We start from the raw sequence: 19518 nt of genomic DNA on the forward strand, positions 1-19518 counted from the left end.
AGGAGTCAGACATTCTATGTTGTAAGACAATTTACCTCTCAGCAGCTGCCCGAGTAAAAAGCTAAATTCTCAAAGCACAATAAAGTGATTAAAGAGCAGCAGCTTTAGCATTAGACAAGCTGTTTTAAAATCTGAACTCTATTCACTTACAAGGGGGGAGGAGTGTTCTTAAGCAAGTTAACATGCTGAAACCAATTTCCTTGTTTGTGAGATGTTTTACAATAGTAAACCTTTATTTATTTATTTATCGAAAGGCAGAATTAGAGAGAGAGAGAGAGATCTTCTATCTACTGGTTGCCTAAATGGCTGCAATTGCTGGAGCTGGGCTGGTCCAAAGCCAGGAACCAGGGGCTTTCTACAGGTCTCCCATGATGGTGCAGGGGCCCAAGCTCTTGGGCCATCTTCGGATGCTTTCCCAGGCCATTAGCAGAAAGCTGGATAGGAAATGAAGCAGCTTGGTCTCAAACCGGCACCCATATGGGATACCAGTGTCACAGGTGGTGGCTTTACCTGCTATGCCACAACACTGGCTCCACAATAGCAAATCTTAAAAAAAATTAGTTTCTTCTATTGTTTGGGTAAATATGGACTTCAACACTTTCTTAGATCTACTTTCTCAGTGACTGTTAAACACAAAAATTTTTAAAAAGTCCCTGAGGCAGTGAGGTGTAAATAAAAATCAATTATGATAAATTAATATTAAGAAACAGGTTTTATATTTATAAACAGGTTTATATTTATGTATCACCGAAATCAATGAGACAATTCTAGTTGTCTTAACAAATGTACCTGACTTCTTTGTATTCAAGCAACTGTGAAAAACTTAAAGTACTTAAAAGGGATGTTAGTAAAAATTGTTTGACTTGAGATTTAAATTTATAACAATGCTTATTAAACATTTCATTCCTGTGGATTGAACATTAAAAAAGACAGTATGTGATTGACAAAAAAAGTTTAATTAAAAATATCCCAGGATTTTCTTTAGTTACATAAAAGTTCAACAATGAATATTACTAAAAATAAATAAAAACAGTAAGATAAAATGTTGCTCCGCTTTTAAATCATGTCTTATTCTGGGTGAGAATTACTGCTTTAGAATGACTTAATTCAAAAAAGGGATTCTGATGCAGAACAAAGAAAAGTATGACAGCACTACTATGAAATCCAAAGGGTTTTAAGGTATTTTTTCACTCAAGCAGAACTGTATTCAAATAGGTTCATTTTCAGTAACAAAGTTTTACTAGCTAACGACCATTTCCCTCTTCAAGCTAACTCCATGTCCTCGCATTCTCGGCAATAACAATTCTGTAATTTAGACATGGTAAATCACAGAATTTTATACCTAATTCTTCCTTCCTTGAGAACAGGCTCTGCCCTTGTGATTCTTCCATAAGTAATTTTGTTTTCTTTACCATGCCAGGACAAAGATGTAAGAAACTAATCAGCTATTTATACTATCAGGCATTAATTAGAAGGATATCACTGGAACACAGTAAAAATGGGCAGCTCTTTAGAATTTTTTATTCTCCCTTATATAGTTTAGGTAAAAGTGAATAAACCTTTTTATTTTTTTTTCTGTTCCTTGCATCTTGTTAATCACTGAGAGAAAAGAAGGTGTAGCAGTTTTTATGAACAGGCAACAAACTCAAGTAAACATAAAAACCACATTAAGTTTGAGGGAAAGAACAGACAGAACTGTATGGATTAGCAGGTTACTGCCGCCCAAATTAAGCTGCTCCATATACTGGTCACGGTGACAACAAATTATAGAAGACTTCTGGGAAAACAGGTGGACTTTAAAAGCTCAGGATGATCTTGTAGATAAAAAATTTGATAAAGACCTTTATATATTAGAATCACGGATTTAGAAAGGAGCCATCTGTAAATTCAGTGAAAGGCTTACTTGTATAATCATATCTACTCATTGGTTAGTTAAGAGAACCTATCTTACTCTCCATTCAATCAGAATTGAATGTAAAGGAAAGAAGTGGAAGAAACCAAAAGCGATCCTGAAGGGAGAAAAGAAGACAAAGGTTTGCAGGATTGATTGGTCAGGTCAGATAAAGACAGTTCAACCTGTCATCACGTCATTTTGACCATAAAGGAATCCATATTCTTGATGACGGCAGCTATGAAAACACAAAAATAATTAAGAGAATGTACTCAGCTCAGTGTTTCCACAGAATCTATAGTATAATATATATACATATATATATATATTTTAATTTAACAGACAAGACACAGAGAACACCAATCTACTGGTTCACAACCACATGAACAGAGCCGGGGTTGAGTCAGAACTGGAGCTAGGCACTCAATTCAGGTCTCCCATGTGGGTGGCAGGAACTAAATATACTTTAGCCATCATCTGCTGCCTCCCAGGGTCTGCAATAGCAAGCCGGAGTCAGGAGCTGAATTGGCCATCAAATGTGGCAATGTGGATGCAGGAGTCAGGAGCTGAATTGGCCATCAAATGTGGCAATGTGGATGCAGGTGTCCTACCTGGCATCATAACTGCTAAGCTAAACATCTGCCCCTAACATTCTTTCATATGCTTTAAGGATGACAATCATATTTGACTTTTCTGCTTTACGTTTTAAGATTGTGTTACATAGTGAGGGTTTATGAAAAGTTTAAATATGAAATGGAGAAAGACCAGAATGCTAAGGTAAATATTACTGGGGGTATGGGAGGAACACTGTAGACCTGATTTAAGTATAGTTAAAGTGGCTAGAATAAATAACCAGAGGACAACTGTCTGCAATGCCAGCATCCCATATGGGGTCCTGGCTGCTCCACTTCAGATCCAGTTGATGTGTCTGGGAAAGCAGAGGAAGATACCACATTCCAAAGGGATTTCAACGTACTTAAACATTTTCAAATGCTGGGAAACGATGTCAAATAAACAATGTCTCAGAGTTTATGAGTTTACAGTTTAGTGTAGGAGATACATAAGTTAAGTGTGATAAACCCTAAGACAGTCTTTAGGGGGTATTTTGGGAGCACATAATCATGATCTAGGGTCAGCAGAGAATTGTTTACTCAAGGAAGCGCTAAGTTGGGTGGAGAAGAAAAGGACACACATATATACATGTTCCAACTAAAAAGAACAGTAGGTGCAGTTAGCCACATCAGGAAACTCAAATAGGAGCCGGTGCTGTGGCAGAGTAGGTTAAGCTGCGGCCTGCAGTGGCCGCAAATGGGGGTTGGATCAAGTCTCAGCTGCTCCATTTCTGATCCAGCTCTCTGCTAAAGCCCCTGGGAAAGAAGCAGAAGATGGCCAAAGTAGGAGACCCAGGAAGAAGCTCCTGGCTCCTGGCGTTGGCCTGGCCCAGCCCTGGCCACTGCACCCATTTGGGTAATGAACCAGCAGATAAAGACCTCTCTCTTTCTGTAACTCTGCATCTCAAGTAAATAAATAAATCTTAAAAAAAAAAAAAAAAAAGAAAGAAAGAAAAAGAAAAAGAAAAGAGAGTGCCCTGAATGCGGACGAGAGAGATCAATAGTCTGAGGAAATAATCAGGAGATAGTGCTGATTTAACTAAGAGCGATCAGATAGACATCAATATAAGGAGAGATGCTCTAGGCTGGAGGTAGCAGGTCTGAGAGCCTAACAGCTTTCTACAGGACAAAGTTGACTTGCAAAGCCATTTATATGCTCTTAGTGTGATGAAGAATGTGAGAAGAGGGGGACAGCATTGTCAGGACTCCAACAATATTTAAAAGGACAGAAGAAAAAGGTCTATCAAGGAGTCTGGGAAAAACATAATAGCCATGTAGGAAGAAAAACTGGGAAGGAATAGTATTACAGATGTCAAATATCAAATACCAATAGAAAATTCAAAACCCATCTACAGCAGTATTAGCTGAGTTTAGTTTTTATTTAAATAGTTTAAAAACTACTGAAAACTAACATCTACCACGATTCCAACTATTAAAATACAAGGGTACTTTCAAAAAGTTCATGGAAAAATGAAATTAAAATCTATCTATTTTGGTACACAAAAATTTTGAAATCCACATGTAGTTTTTTTTTTTTTAAAGATTTATTTATTTAATTGAAAGGCAGATTTGGGGGGGGGGGGATGGGAGAGAGAGAGAAAGATACCTTCCATCTGCTTGTTCATTCCCTAAAAGGCCACAATGGCTGGAGTTGGGCAGATCTGAAACCAGGAGCTTCCTCCAGGTATCCCAAGTGGGTTCTGGGACCTAAGCACTCAGACCATCTGCTGCTGCTTTCCCAGGCCCATTAGCATGGAGCTGGATTGGAAGTGAACAGCTGGAATTAGAACTAGAGCCCACATGGGACTGCTGACACTGCAGACAGCAGCTTCACCCACCAAGACACAGAGCTGGCCTTTGTTTCTTTAAAATCACATTTTTGATGAACCTTTTTGAAAACCCCTCATATACATATGTATACAAAATCTAAAAAGGGACATGCAAACATTGAGACACTAAATGTATTAGAAACTTGGGATTACAGCTCCCTATTCACATGTCTGGAAAAGCAGCTGAAGATGGCCCCAAGTGCTTGGGTTCCAGTACCACCTTAGAAGACCCTGATGGAGTTTCAGGTTCCTGGCTTCCACCTGCCCCAGCCCAGCCACTGTGGCCATTTGGGGAAGTGAACAGAAGATCTATCTCAGCAGATGGAAGATATCTCTCTGTCTCTCTCTCTTTCTGTGCAACCTTGCCTTTCAAGTTCATAAATAAATAAATCTTAAAAAAATAAAAACTTGAATTAGATGTTGGTTGTTCTTTTCTGTTTTCCAAATTTTCCAAAGTTTTAATTCTGAAAAGGCAAATACATTATGACTACTAAATAAGTTGGAATATAAATGTGTATTCTGAGGGCCGGCGCTGTGGCACAGCAGGTTATGTCACCACATGTGCCACTGGCATCCTACGTGGGAGCCAGTTCAAGTCCAGCTGCTCCACTTCAGAGCCAGCTCCCTGTTAATGCACCTGAGAAAGCAGTGGAAGATGGCCCAGATGCCTGGGCTACATGGGAGAACCAGAAGAAGCTCCTGGCTTCAGCTTAGCCCAGCCCTGGGTATTGTAGCCATTTGGGGAGTGAACCAGCAGATAGAAGCGTGTGCTCTCTTTCAAAAATATAAATGCATTTTTTAAAAAGAAAATGGTAATAAAAGATGTTTATTAAAAAAAGACTTTGAAGTTGTAATTTTAATTATGGCACTGAAGAAACAGTTTATACTTGATCCGCAAGCTATTTCAATTTAATTAAAAAGTAAATAAATTCTTATTTTAACTTAGTTTTATTTTAAGCATTATTATTGTGGATTTAACTTTAATCCATATTTAAATACTTTATTATAAATATTTAAAAACAGGGAGAAAGTTCTAAAGTTTGGAACTTATCTGAAAGTAAAATTAAACCTACTAAAAGGATACACTCAAAGTATGTGCTGGATTAAGAACATGCATATACTCCCCTGCCCCAAGTAAACTTTTCCTGATAAACACTTTAAAAGTAGATTTAAAAAAGCTTTCTCAATATAATTATTCACAACTAAGAGCAATGAGAAACTCTTACTTAAGGGCCGGCGCTGTGGCGCAGCGGGTTAATGCCCTGGCCTGAAGCGCCAGCATCCCAAATGGGCGCCAGTTCTAGTCCCAGTGGCTCCTGTTCCGATCCAGCTCTCTGCTATGGCCTGGGATAGCAGTAGAGGATGGCCCAGGTCCTTGGGGCCTTGCACCCACATGGGAGACCCAGAGGAAACTCCTGGCTCCAGGCTTCGGATCGACGCAGTTCTGGCCATTGTGGCCATCTGGGGAGTGAACCAGCAGATAGAAGACCACTCTCTCTCTCTGCCTCTCCTCTCTCTGTGTAACTCTGACTTTCAAATAAATAAATAATAAAAATCTTAAAAAAAAACATTAAGCAGGGTTGTTATTATTATTTGGTAATGTGATGTTTCCTACTACCTCATTTGTAATTCAAAGAAACTTTTAAAAATACCTTCTAGTGTTTGTTTCTTAGAAATCTAAAATACTAAATGATGAGCTCCTCAGTGGTTACACTTAATACTACTGTAAAGTACAAAGGCTTTCTAAAAAAAAAAAAGCCCCCCACACTTATTTGTTTATAATCATAAGCATTAAGTTCAAACAGTATTTTATAATACAAGGAAACAACTTAAAACATTTATTTTTTAGCAAATGCTTTCAAAGATGGTTTTATATTAAAAGATGAGCCATCATTACTCCAGTTCAAAATAAATCAAATTTATGCAATCACATCTTCACACAATAGAAAAGGTTTTTAGCTGATCCTTCACATTTTCTGGAATTACCTTGTACATCAGAGCTTCCTGAACCAGAGTGTGAGCTCCAGTCAGAAAGCGAGATCTGAATCCCAGCTCCATCATGCAATGGCTATGTGACTTGAGCAAGTTACTTAACCTGTCTTTCAATTTCCTTCTCTGTAAACTGAGGACTTTGATTGTATCTATATTACTGTTAGGACTATTAAAGGATGTAATATACTAAAAATACTGTGTGCCTAACACACAGTCGCCACTCAACAGCGAAACACAGCAAAATCGTGAAGAAATCCAGTCAACCTTCAAGTACAGAGATTGACAATATGAGACTCCTAAAGCAGTAGGCTCTGATTTGTCTCAACAATCTAATGGTCACTTACAATAAGCTAACCTTGGATAAATATCAGTAAGTTATATGATCAATGCATTTATTAAAATGTCTTTCATCAGTCACTCACATACTTGGGTGCCTAGGATTGTTATTCAGAAACAAAACATTCACTAGCAATATTACTTAACTATTTTTGAGAATTTGACAGATGCTCTAAACCATTCATGGAAAACTGAACATAAAGAAATTCTACTCAAAATTCCACAGGGTTCATGATCCCCTGAAGCCCAACCACTGACTTCTAAATATGGATATAACCTACAGGAGAGAAATTAGAAATCATTTCCTGGTTATCTAAGGTGTGTAAGTTTATGGTAGAAAGAAAAGAAAGAAAATAGAAAAGTACAAGGGGCTTCAAAAAGTTCATGGAAAATTCACATTATCTCTTAATTCAATTTTCCACATATATAGAGTAAGCCCTCATATTGATTAGGAGGCAACTTATTAGTTTGTTGTATTTGTTTCTGGACTACCACTGATAACAAGTACACTGGTTTAAGAAATTTCATGTTTTAAGAATATGACAAACACAAAATCATGGAATACCATCATCAGAAACAATTTAGAAAATTATTCAAAAGATAGAATGGTATGAGCATGTATGTATAAGGAAGAAAATAACTTATCGCTGGTTAAGGATAAAGTTGAAATAGATACAGTGGCCTGTTCAATTGACATCAACCCCAACCTTCTGGCTTTTCTGGAAAATAAGTAATTTAAACTAATCTTTTTGATAGATTTGAAGAATGTGTATATCATACTTTAATGAAAATATTAATTTTACAAATGTATGGCTTTAATTTTTTAATCTGCAAAATATGATTCTTACATTAAAGATTGCAAGATCTCATCCTGAACTAAATTATATTATTCTAAGAACATCTCCTACAAATAAAGCTGTGTACCAAAGCAAAATAAGAAGGGTACACAGGACAAATTCGGTTTATTTCTAAACAGGATACAATTCTAAGAGGGATTAATTTTTAGGGCACACAAAAATATATACTGACTTCTAACATGTTTCATGTGATACTGGCATCTCTGATGTTCTCAATGTAAAAACTGAGAGTTTTTTTGGCTTTAGAGGCATTTAAGAAAAATGCCTTTTATTAAGAAAATCCCCCAAAAGCAATAAAATTAATTTAAACTATATTTTATGAAGAAACTGGATATCATTTTTTTTTATTTAGAAAGCCAAGACTGGTATATTGACAGCTGATATTATTGATGTTTCTCAAATATCTCCTGTGATGTATCACAAATATCCTGTGATAATAACTAGAAAGTATGTGGGCCTCTACATTATATTGTATGCATCTGTAGCAGATGCAATAGCAATATTTAAAGAAACTTACTAATATAGGATTTTACTTTCTTTTTAAAACTGATATATTTATTAAACACCACTGCAAAGATATGGCCTTCAGCCTGAGACTGAAAAGATTACATATGCCAAGTATTTCAAATTCCAAGTTTTAACTTATATTTAATACTATACTCTTAAATTATACAATGTGCTCACTTTGTTCATAAATATTCATCTCAATACAATAACATCAGGTATAATACATAAAATCTAATCCATTAAGTCTTACCAATTTATGACCTGATGAGACACTCTTGTGGACAACATTCAGTCCTTAGAAGCTAGAATAACCCTCCAACCATGTGAGGGCATCACAACTTTTAAACTTTCGGCTTTCGATCATTATTATGTCACATTCCTCCTCCGATGCTGAATTCTAAAAAAAATTCTAGCAAAGAGTTTAAGTAAATAAGTGTTTTAATCAAATAGCCTTTAAAAATCTTTTATAGCAAAATTTTGTTTTACCGATTACACAACTGATATTTTGTACTTTTTTTAATGTAAAATAATTTCATATTTGATCTAGATACTTCAAACTTTAAATATCAACATGGACTTTCAGGCCATCAGGAAAACTTGTTAGTAAAGTGGAAATGGAACCAATTAAAGGTTTAAGATCATGATGCAGAAATTGTGATTTAACACCATAACCTGATATAGACAACACTGTAGTTCTACTGAATTGCATTTGAGTTCTATTACTTGATCCACATCTAAATATGAGTTTCTAGGCTTACAGTGCAAGTGGCTTGATCAGTATACTCAACAGTGATCATTTAAATGCTAAGTCAGCATTTAATTTTTATACTTAATCTCAGACTGTCTCCTTTACCCCCAATTCTAAAAATACACAATATAAGAATAAAATTTTATTATGGGTTTGATGTAATAGACAAAACAACATATTAGTTCAGCAGTGTACTGCTTATCCATGTAGGAGTGCAGAAGAAAACTGGGGGTAGGTGATTCAATAATAGCAAAAATTACTTCATTAAGAATATCACCCTAAATTTATTAAAATTTTACCAGAAAGGTTTCAATGGGACATTTATTTTAATGCCTGAAAAGCAACACTGTACTAACATCTTCTGTCTGGTAAGCACTATATTTTTAGTTGCCAATAATCCACAAAAAAGGCAATACATAGTTGTGGGCACTGTTTTGCCTACATTAATCCCCTAAATAAAAGGATACAATGGGGCAAAAGGGAGGGGAAAAAAGAAAGAGGCCATTATTGAGGAAGATCAATATGTACAAAGCTATAGTAAACTCAAAGACAGCATTGTAAAGGAAACTCTGCGGCTCTCTCAAGAGATATTTGACCCAAATGTATAAGGTGGGTTATGCTGTTACAGATTTAACTTTTAATGGAACTCTTCTATTATACATGGTCATTTAAAAGTCTCTCACATGGTCTGAAGAATTATTAGGATTTTTTCAATTTACAAATATGACCTTTCCAAATGTAATCTCACAACACATTTGACTTCAATAAAATCATATACTTTTTTTTGTCAAAGCACAGCAATATAGCATAATCACCTGGTGAAGGCAAAAATCTATATATGTAAGGATAAGTAATAGTTTAGAGATGTGGTCATTTCATTAACTCATTACCAAAATGCTTTCACAAAGTTTTTTAACGCAATTATTATCTTCTATCAACCAAGATTTTAAAAATATTTGATTTATTCTTCTGTGGGACAAATCCCATGAGAAAATATAATGCACAGCCATATTTTCTAAGGTAAATGCCTCCTGAAACATATTTATAATACTGATAATTTGCTTGTTTCTCAGGCTTTGATGAACTGGTCATTTCAAAGAGCAGATTGCTTGACCCTTTGTTACAAGGGCCTGCCCCCCCAAAAAACACTGTTATGATAAATGCCCAGAGCTTACAGGAAGTAATGTTAAGGGTGTATGCACAATATAAATGTATGCTAAACTCAGTGCTTCAGAAAACATACAAAAGATGCAAAAATTCTGTATCTCAGCTGAAATTGGGGACTGAAATGCTTATAGATGAATAGTTAATCAGACAGCCATTAAAATTTAAAATTAGAATTCATCCTAAAAATTAATATTTACTTAGAAAGCTATACTAATTTATCAGTTATAATCTTGTATCTCTGGCAATACTGCTATCAAAAAAATCTTAAACATTTCCTGTACCCATTTATTTTATCATTTCATTATTTTTCAATTTGTGAGAAAAGTCACATTTAACTGAGAATGTAGACATTTATTTTATCATTTCATTATTTTTCAATTTGTGAGGAGGAAAAATCCCATTTAACTGAGAATGTGCTATTAACAGTTTTCATAATGCAGCCCAGCAAAAACTAAACTTAAGTTTACCATTATTTGATTAATTTGATTTTATGAAAAATATTAACAAAACCAAATAATGAGCAGGAGAACACAGTGGATGATTTGTAATAGTAAATAATTATTTGAAAACCTACAATGCTGAATCAAATAAGGTTACAAGAGTTCCTAAAGGAACTTGTTATTATGTGCTTAGCTCAGTTTGATATAAATTTCACTAGCAAGTATAAACCACATTGCTTTAAAAATAATCTAAAATTTCTTTAAGACCATCTACTAATTTAGCCGTATTTTCACCCTGATGTTTCTATTCTGAGAAATCCTATCCATGATAAATGCTTGCTTCTTTAAAGGTCAGAAATGCCCCTTTTTTTAAAAAAAAATGGAGAAAGGAAGAAAACAGGACAATCTTATATACCGCCAATAAATTACACAGTCATTCTACAGATTATGTATTGGAAGAATGAGCTTAGAAATATCAAAGAATTGTTTTTTACAGTTAGTTCAAATGTACCTAACAGAATAACAAGGCTGGAAAGACAATATGTTCCAAGAAATTAACATATAAAAACACATACACACAATCACAAGAACCGTTACTTATTTGTTGTTGGTGCAAGATAATTTAAGACACACTATAAACTATACTAAAATTTAAATATGCATATATATACAATAAGAAGTGTTAGCACATTATGTATTATATGCATTTAAGAATTTTATTAGTACAGTTTTGAAAAACAACTCTAAGGCTATTCAACAGATCATGTTTATAGTCCTCAACCTTTCCAAAGGAGTAGAAACAGCTTATAAAGGAGACAAAAGAAAATAAGGAAACTGAAACTGGAGGTGAAGGGAAGAAGATAAAAATGGAGACACAAAGCAAGTCGAGACCAGCTATATATTACTCAAATATATGCAATTAGGACCTGGATGCTTTGTCAACAGAAAGTTGTGTATTTGACTCTGAGCTTAGTATGTAACAGTCAACAGAAAATATAACTTTCAGATACCTTCACATATTACACTTTTGAGAGCTGGTATCTCTTATTTCTTGAAACAAATTATGGTTGTGATCATCCTAGAAATATATTTAGCAACATTTTCTAGACTAAGTTAGCAATATCTAAAATAGACAGATGCTGTAAATAAAAAGAAATTTTCTGAACCAATGGTTAACGGTCACTGTGAACAGAAGGAGTGAGATTAATTAGATACTGCAACTCTTTTCCCTCCTGACTATTCCCCTTCCATTAGTGTATAGGACTAGGGAGAATAGACAAGCTTTATCTCCAAGTAGATACGTAGAAAGATGTTTTTGGCTTCCAGGACACAGGTTACATATATTCTGACAACCTTGCTAACAGTAGGCAATACCTAGCTACCACGGATACCACCACTTGCATTAATTCTTAAGAGGTCAGAAAAAAAACACCATTTTAATCTGTGGTCTTAAGTAACTAGATGGTGACAGGCATGCTATCTGTATACATACTGTAGCTTACAGAGCATACAACAATTTCTGGGGAAATAGTAAAGGATTAAAAACTGAAAAACACAATTGAATCTTCTAATTTTTTTTAGTATTTATAATCAAGGATCCTCAAAGTTTGAAAATAATCAGGAGGTAAACTGGCATAAAGATGCTACTGCCTCAGAGGATTTTCCAACAGATATTCTAAATTTTTACCACCTGTACAACTTTTTTTCTGTCAAATAAAGAAAATATTTTAGAAGTAGGCAACCAAAACCTAAACACAGAATCAAACTTGGGGTAGACTAAAGAATTTAAGAGTTCTCTATCTGTGCCAGCACTACGGCACAGCGGCTAAGTCATATGGGTGCTGGCTGGAGTCCAGGCTGCTTCACTTTCTATCTGGCTCTCTGCTATGGCCTGGGAAAGCAGTAGAAGATGGCCCAAGTCCTTGGGCCTCTGCACCCGTGTTCCCACATGGAAGAAGCTCTTGGCTCCTGACTTTGGATCAGTCCAGCTCCAGCCACTGCAGCCATTTGGGGAGTGAACCAGCAGATGGAAGACTTCTCTATCTCTGCCTCTGCCTTTCTGTAACTCTGCCTTTCAAATAAATAAATAAATATTTAAAAATAAAAAAATGAAAATGTTTTCTGTCAATCACAAAATCCAATATAGTTCTTGATTTGAATAATTTGAAGTTTTAGTATGAGTATGTGCATATACAAATAATGTCAACTATAGTCATCTTCTGTCTACCTACCTACCAATCCAAATCTTAATAAAAACAAAAAAATTAAAAGAATTCCAATTAATATTTCTTTCTTGGGGCTGGAGTTGCGGTGTAGCAGATTAAGCCTCTGCCTGTGACACCAGCATTCCAAATGGGCACAGGTTTGAATCCCGCTGCTCCACTTCCATTCCTGCTCTCTGCTATGGCCTGGGAAAGCAGTGGAAGATGGCCCAAGTGCTTGGGCTCCTGCACCCACATGGGAGACCCAAAAGCAGCTCCAGGTTCCTGGCTTTGAACCGGCCCAGCCCTAGCCGTTGTGGCCATTTGAGGAGTGAACCAGCGGATGGAAGATCTCTCTTTCTAGATGTCTCTCCACCTAATTCTGCCCTTCAAATAAATAAAAATTAATCTTAAAAAATTATTTCCTTCTTCTCAAAGAGTCTCCAAACCATTTGCAAGTTTAAATACAATGAAGAGGTGTGAGTTTAAATTTTAGTTGTTGAGGAGTAGAACAGAAAAATGAAACAACAAAACAAACAAAAAGATGTCCAATGTTGTCCTGGTTTAGCAATTTCAGGTTATATTTATTTCCTTATCAGAATAAGCTTTGCTGTAAATTTTATCGAAACAATAGAGTTTAGCAAACCAGTTTATACACACACACACACACACACACGTTTCTGTTGTATTCAAAGCCTTAGTTTACCTAAAATTCATTTGGTGAAAAGTTAAAATTTTAAGTGAGATCTTACCAACTATGCCAATCTTTTCCAGTTGTTTCTCAAATTTCATCTTGAAAATAATTAGTATGACCTCTCAAAATAAGGAAGGGCATTTTAAATTAAAAAACTTTTGACATACCTAAAGAGGAAGGTGGTAAACACATGAGCAGAAGCATGGAAAGAGGCTGAGCAGTTAAGAAATAATTGCTCATTGCCAATTCTAAAGTCTGGAACTGTGCTCAAAATAGATGTCAGTATGTCAGGTGTCCTACTTCCACTAGTCACAGAAAAGCTAAGAGAAAAGATGATTCGGAACCAGTGAAATACCACTTCAAACAATAAGGTAAGTTCTTAGGTTAAAAATCTGGCAGCAAACAAGTGACCTAACACAAATATCAGAAGAAAATGAAGAGGACACAACAGAATATAACAGATAGTGATATATAATTTGTAAACATAAATTTTTAATTCAAGATAATTATAACCACAACTTAATCTACATGTAAAAATCACAGTACAGAAAGAACACAAATATAATTTTTTTCTAAGAAACACACCTACATTAGTATCTACATGGTTCTCTCTTTTTTTTGCACCCCTCCTCCCAACTCTAGTAGTTGTTTCACCTGGATTTTAGGCACTAGTTCTTTACATGACTCCAATAATACCAACAAGGTGTTGTACAAACAGGGGATGCACTTTTTGTAGTACTTTATCCAGAACATTGGTCCTGCCATTTCTGTGAATATATAAATTTTATACAATCTTGTAGGAGATTAATACAAGTGCATATTTATGTAAGACAGGAGAAAATTTAGATAGGTGTTTAATAATTAAATGTAATCTGTGATAATACACTAGGGCACTCAGATTAGATATATGAAGGACATTACTGGTTCAACTGGCAAAATCTGAATATGAACCATATATTTGTATTCATACTGTATAACATCAATATTAAATATCCTAAATTTAGTATAGTGCTGGCATATAAGAAAATAATCTTAAGAAACACATACATATTTGGGGTTAAATGAATATGATATCTGCAAATTACTCTTAAGGGATTCCTAAAATATCAGGATAATAAAGCAAATAATGTTAAGAAACACTGAATGTTGGTAAGATGGTTACTGGAGTTCTTTGTACTACTCTTACAATTTTTCTGTAAGTTTGAAATTTTACAAAGTAAAGATTCAAACATTCTCTCCTTTTTTAGTTAGGAAATAATATTCTCAAAATGTTCTATTCTCTTTTTTTAAAAAAAGATATTTATTTGAAAGTCAAAGTGACTGAGATATATCTTTAATCTACTGGTTCACTCCCCAAATGCCCACAACAGCTGGGGATGGATGGGCTAGGCCAACACCAGGAACCAGGAACTCCATCCAGGTCTCTCATATGGGTGACAGAACCCCAAGTACTTGGGCCATTGTTGACTGCCTTCCCAGGTGCATTAATAGGAAGCTGGAGTGTTAATGAAGGAGCCCTAACTGGAACCTGCACGCCAGGCATCCCAAGTGGTGGCTTAACCTGCTGAACCACAATGGCCTGCCTCTGTTCTACTGTTAAGATCACTTGTTCTCTGGGCTGGCGTTGTGGTGTAGAGGGTAAAGCTACCACAGCAACACTGGTATCCCGTATGGGCACTAGTTCACGTCCTGGGTGAACCATTTCTGATCCAGCTCCCTGCTAATGCGCCTGGGAAAGCAGTGGAAGATGGCCCAAATCCTTGGACCCTTGCTACCCACGTGGGAGACCTGGATGAAGCTCCTGGCTTCAGTCTGGCCCAGCCTTGGCTGTTGCAGCCATTTGGGGAGTGAACAAGGGAATAGAAGATCTTCCTCTTATGACTTCCAAACAATAAATCTTTAAAAAACAAATAAACAAAAAATTACTTGTTCTTTTCTCCTGTTTTCAAAATGCAGGTGGTGTTGCCAAAGGTCCTAGTTTGACCCTCTTATACACTACTCTCTTCTGGCAATTTGGTCTTTACTAAAGTTTGAACTCTTCAACTCTTCCTGCTGTACTTGAGGCATAAAGTACTTTAATTTTGTATGACAGTTACCACTCTCAATCATGTGATAATGTATTATTTGCCTATCGTTTTTCATATTAAGGCCAAGTTCATTAAAGGCAGGAACTGAAATTTACTGATCTTATTTTTTTCCAATATTTACTTGTAAGAGTCAATAAACTTTTGCTGTGTCAAGTAACTGCAAACTTCTCTGATATTGCCTCTTAGCTTCATTCCAGGCTACCATACTAGAGTGAAATTTTAAGGCTTGTCTTTTGATTGGGAAAAGGATCAGTTAAAGTAATCACAGGAATATTCCTGTAAATGTCAATGTTTATAATCTGGGACAAACACATTTGTTAGAGACTACACTCATCCCTTGGGAGCCAAGATGTACTAGTTCCAGCACTCCCTTTGGATACCACAATCAGTGGATACTTAAGTCCCTTATATATAAAATGGTGCAGTATTTGCATATAAACTCCTTTATACTTTAAATCATCTCTAGATTACTTATAATACTTAATATAGTTCCAAATAGTTGTCATGCTGTGTTTTAGGCAATAATGACAAGAGAGAGTCTGTCCATATTCATTACTTATTTAGATATTCATTTTAGTAGATCTAGGTCTACTATTTGTATTTTCCTTATTAATTTCTGTTATTGGTGCTATCCTAAGAAAGAACAAGCAGGCTCAAGGGGATGGTGCACCTAGCAACTGTTATTTCAAATGACTACATTTATGCATTTTCTTCATTAAGACAAAAACATTGCATGTGCTTAACAATGAGGTTAAATCCTTACAATTTACTCCTTAAATCTACCTGAACAAAATGTTTCCTCTCTCCAGTACTCCTTTATCTTACTGTCCTGATAAGGGTAAAATTGGCTGCTCTAAATTCTTACTACACACTTTTGCACACAAATTCCCAATGACGGCCTGGTCCCCCATGATTATCAGGCTATGTTTCTAAACAAATTTAACAAAGCCAAGAAAAACTTTAGAAAGCTATTCTTTAAATAGGAAAAATATTCTGGGTGTGGGTGTTATGGTGCAGTAGGTTAGGCCACTGCTTGGGAAACACGCATCACATGTTGGAGTGCCAGTTTGGCTCCTGGCTCCTCTGCTTCTGATCCAGATCTCTGTTAATGTGCCTGGGAAGCAGCAGATGACGGTTCAAGTACCCAAGTACTTGAGTACAGAGACCTAAGTCTCTGTGACTTGGGAGATTCTTAACAGAGTTCCTGGCTCCTGGCTTTGGCCTGGCCCAGCCCGACTGCTGTGGCCATTTGGAGGGAGTTAACCAACAAATGGAAGATCTCTCTGTCTCTACCTCTTTGTAATTCTGCCTTTCGAATCAATCAATCAATCAATCAAAAAGTCTTTAAAAATGAAGTTACTATTCTGGAATGTTAATAGATTATCACTAAAAATTGACTTTAAGTTAGATAATCTCTTACAAAGCTAACCATGCAAGCTGCATTATTCATTTTAATACATAGGTCTTCTGAAGAAAGATTATTTTTGAGCTATCAATTTCTACTTTCTTTATATTTAAAGATGGTTTCAGTTGATTGATTCCCTCCCTATGTTCCTGACGAATGATAAACAAGAAGACAGAAACCATAATGGCATTTATAGGAAAAAAGAAAGGTAGGCCTGATAATGGCTTTAATTTTAGCATAATAACCAAACAAAGTACTGGATATTGATGGAAGGAGAGAGCATTTAAATACAGCAGAGGCAGACTGGTAAAAACCATCTCAACTTGTTAATTCTAATTTATAGAGGGGAGGAAAAAAACCAGACCATCAGAAAACTTAATCAATGTAGAGAAAGGAATATTAATTACTTATATTTTGATTAAAAGATATTCTCCTGAATTGAAAGAATTCTGTTAAAAAAAAAAAAAAGAGACTAAAATCTTTCAAGAAGGACAAAACTGGGGCTGCTGCTATGGCGTAGAGTGGGTAAAGCCTCTGCATGCAGGGCCAGCATTCCATAAGGGTGCCAGCTGGAGTCCAGGTTGCTCCATTTTCGATACAGCTCTTTGCTATGGCCTGGGAAAACAGCAGAAGATGGCCCAAGTCCTTGGACCCTAGGACCCGCCTGGGAGGCCCAGAAGAAGCTCCTGGCTCTTGGCTTCAGATCAGCCTGGCTCTGGCCATTTGGGGAGTGAACCAGCAGATGGAAGACCTCTCTCTGCCTCTGCCTCTGCAACTCCACCTTTCAAATAAATAAATAAATCTTTAAAAAAAAAAAAAGGTAAAACAGGGATCTTTGGAATATTTAGAGCAGGTATAATGAAAATTGGTATGGGCTAAACAGTTGTCCCTACTGAAAATGATTCCGAGAATTCACAAATAGAAGCCTGAAATACTGTTATCTAGCAACACTGGTAGACAAATTTATATCTCAAAGTAAGTAGATCATGCAGTATATAAAGTAAGCAACTTATAGCTTCTTAAACCTCCAAATGATTCTACTTAATAGAATCATCTTTGCCAAATTAGTAATAAAATTTTAAAAATCCTAAATTTATGCTAATCAAATATGAACAAGGCAGTCTGGTGAGTTATAAAACAAACAAGGCCATAAGTTATAGTTAATATTTTTTAAAGTTTAACAAATCTTTGACCCTTGTCTGATCTGATTATGAATAAAGAGTCCCACAATACTTTATTAGCTGAGCAAATCTGTGGATATTTGCCAATTGAAGTTGCAGATTGTTAGCTAGCCACTACTGCTCCTCTCAATTAACTATTTAATAAACTTAAAAGGAAGCTAATACTCAGTTTCTACTGGGTTGAGCTTGTCATGTTGGTACCAACAGGCTAACTTACAGTGAAGAAAGGCTGATCTAGAATTTAATTGATTCTATTTTGGCATTAACACACTACAAACAAGTATCTGTTAACTTCTTTGGCTCTGGTCCACAGGCTCCAAGGAGAAAATATTTTCAACCTATGTGAAACTACAGATACAGCAACTTGCCTCATTTCTGATACCTTAAAAGTTTCTGGTATCTAAAAAAAGAAAACAAATAAGGAGTATTTAGCTGTAACAACAAATGATGAGCAGGCAACTTCTATGGTTGTTTTATAATGAAAAGGAACAAACCTAATATTAGATCCAAAGTATTATAAAAAATAAAGTTCAAATCTTTCTACACTGTTTTGATGAAAATGTATCATTCATACTGATATCATAGCAGCTCACAAAAGTCAGTTATTTGCAATGAATTACCACATACATAAAAACTACTCTTTTAGAGTGCCATTTTTCCTTTGTATAAAGTACACCCTAAAGAATTCATACTCTGGCTATATTTGGTAAACTATTCAAATTAGGAAACTCTGATGCTTGTTTCATGCCATAATTTACATTTATGCATAATTTGCACTATTGTGGCAGAACTATTTAAGAACTTATCTTATAAACAGGGTACAACAAATTTTTATAGCTCCTAATCTAAAAGTTAATTATTTTAAAACACTTCTGGTTAAATAAGGAACAGGCCATCAAAAAGATACTTTATTAGACAATGTCTTTAGAAGGACACCTGTAAGCAAATCAAGCCCAAGAACTAAAAGCATCTTTTACCATTTCTAGGCAATGTAGACCGTGTCTAAAGTACACACACTTAGCAATACTTCTTTTCTAATAAATGGAGTTGAGTCCATGAGTGTTATGCAAACTATGTCAGAAGACACAAATACTTTGCCAGTCAAGAGTTAAAAGAATCTATCAAGCTTTCTGTGAATTTTAAAAATACTCTTTGCACTCAACTTAAACACAGAACGATAGAGTGCTAATAAATATTCAGCAAAATAACTGAACAGAGCATACACTACTTAAAATGTGTTAAGCAGAAAGATAAACCAAATCTTCAGCCATGAATGAACTCCATAACTCCACTCTATATTTTAAAAAGTTAAAAATAAAATCTTTAAGGATTTCTGTGGGAAAGCAAACTGTTTTAGGGGAATGCACACCAGTAAAGCAGATCTAGTGAATTCTAGCAAACAAACATTAAAGTTTCTTGCTAAAAATTAAATGATTATTTTGATAGCTTGGTCTTGTCCCTTTTCAAATTTCTTACTTTGAAATAACATTGTTCTTTGCATGATAACAGCTTTTAAAGAGAAACTGTATAAAACAGCATGAAAATTAAAGTAGTTTTGCATTAAAATACAGT

General features: G+C 35.4%; 1 protein-coding gene across 8 annotated transcripts in view; it reads right to left on the reverse strand.

Annotated features, from left to right (window-relative positions):
* TSC22D2 (TSC22 domain family member 2) overlaps nucleotides 1-19518 on the reverse strand; it is a 57648-nt gene that overhangs the window by 20627 nt on the left and 17503 nt on the right. For 2 of the 8 annotated variants that reach the window (XR_007908757.2, XR_007908758.2), the window contains exons 3-4: nucleotides 18329-18346; nucleotides 8274-8432 (exon numbers count right to left, since the gene is read on the reverse strand). The exons of 3 other annotated variants lie outside the window; for them this stretch is intronic. Coding sequence is in view for 1 of the 5 variants with exons in the window: in XM_017346837.3 (XP_017202326.1) it covers nucleotides 18316-18346 (31 nt within the window). In the remaining 4 variants the exon portion in view is untranslated. Of the gene's footprint in view, nucleotides 1-8273; nucleotides 8433-10250; nucleotides 18347-19518 lie in introns of those variants that run through there. 3 more of the 8 variants (XR_011388135.1, XR_011388136.1, XM_017346837.3) reach the window with 2 other exon arrangements.

The sequence above is a fragment of the Oryctolagus cuniculus genome, chromosome 4 (genome assembly GCF_964237555.1).
Source record: "Oryctolagus cuniculus chromosome 4, mOryCun1.1, whole genome shotgun sequence".
Taxonomy (NCBI): domain Eukaryota; kingdom Metazoa; phylum Chordata; class Mammalia; order Lagomorpha; family Leporidae; genus Oryctolagus; species Oryctolagus cuniculus.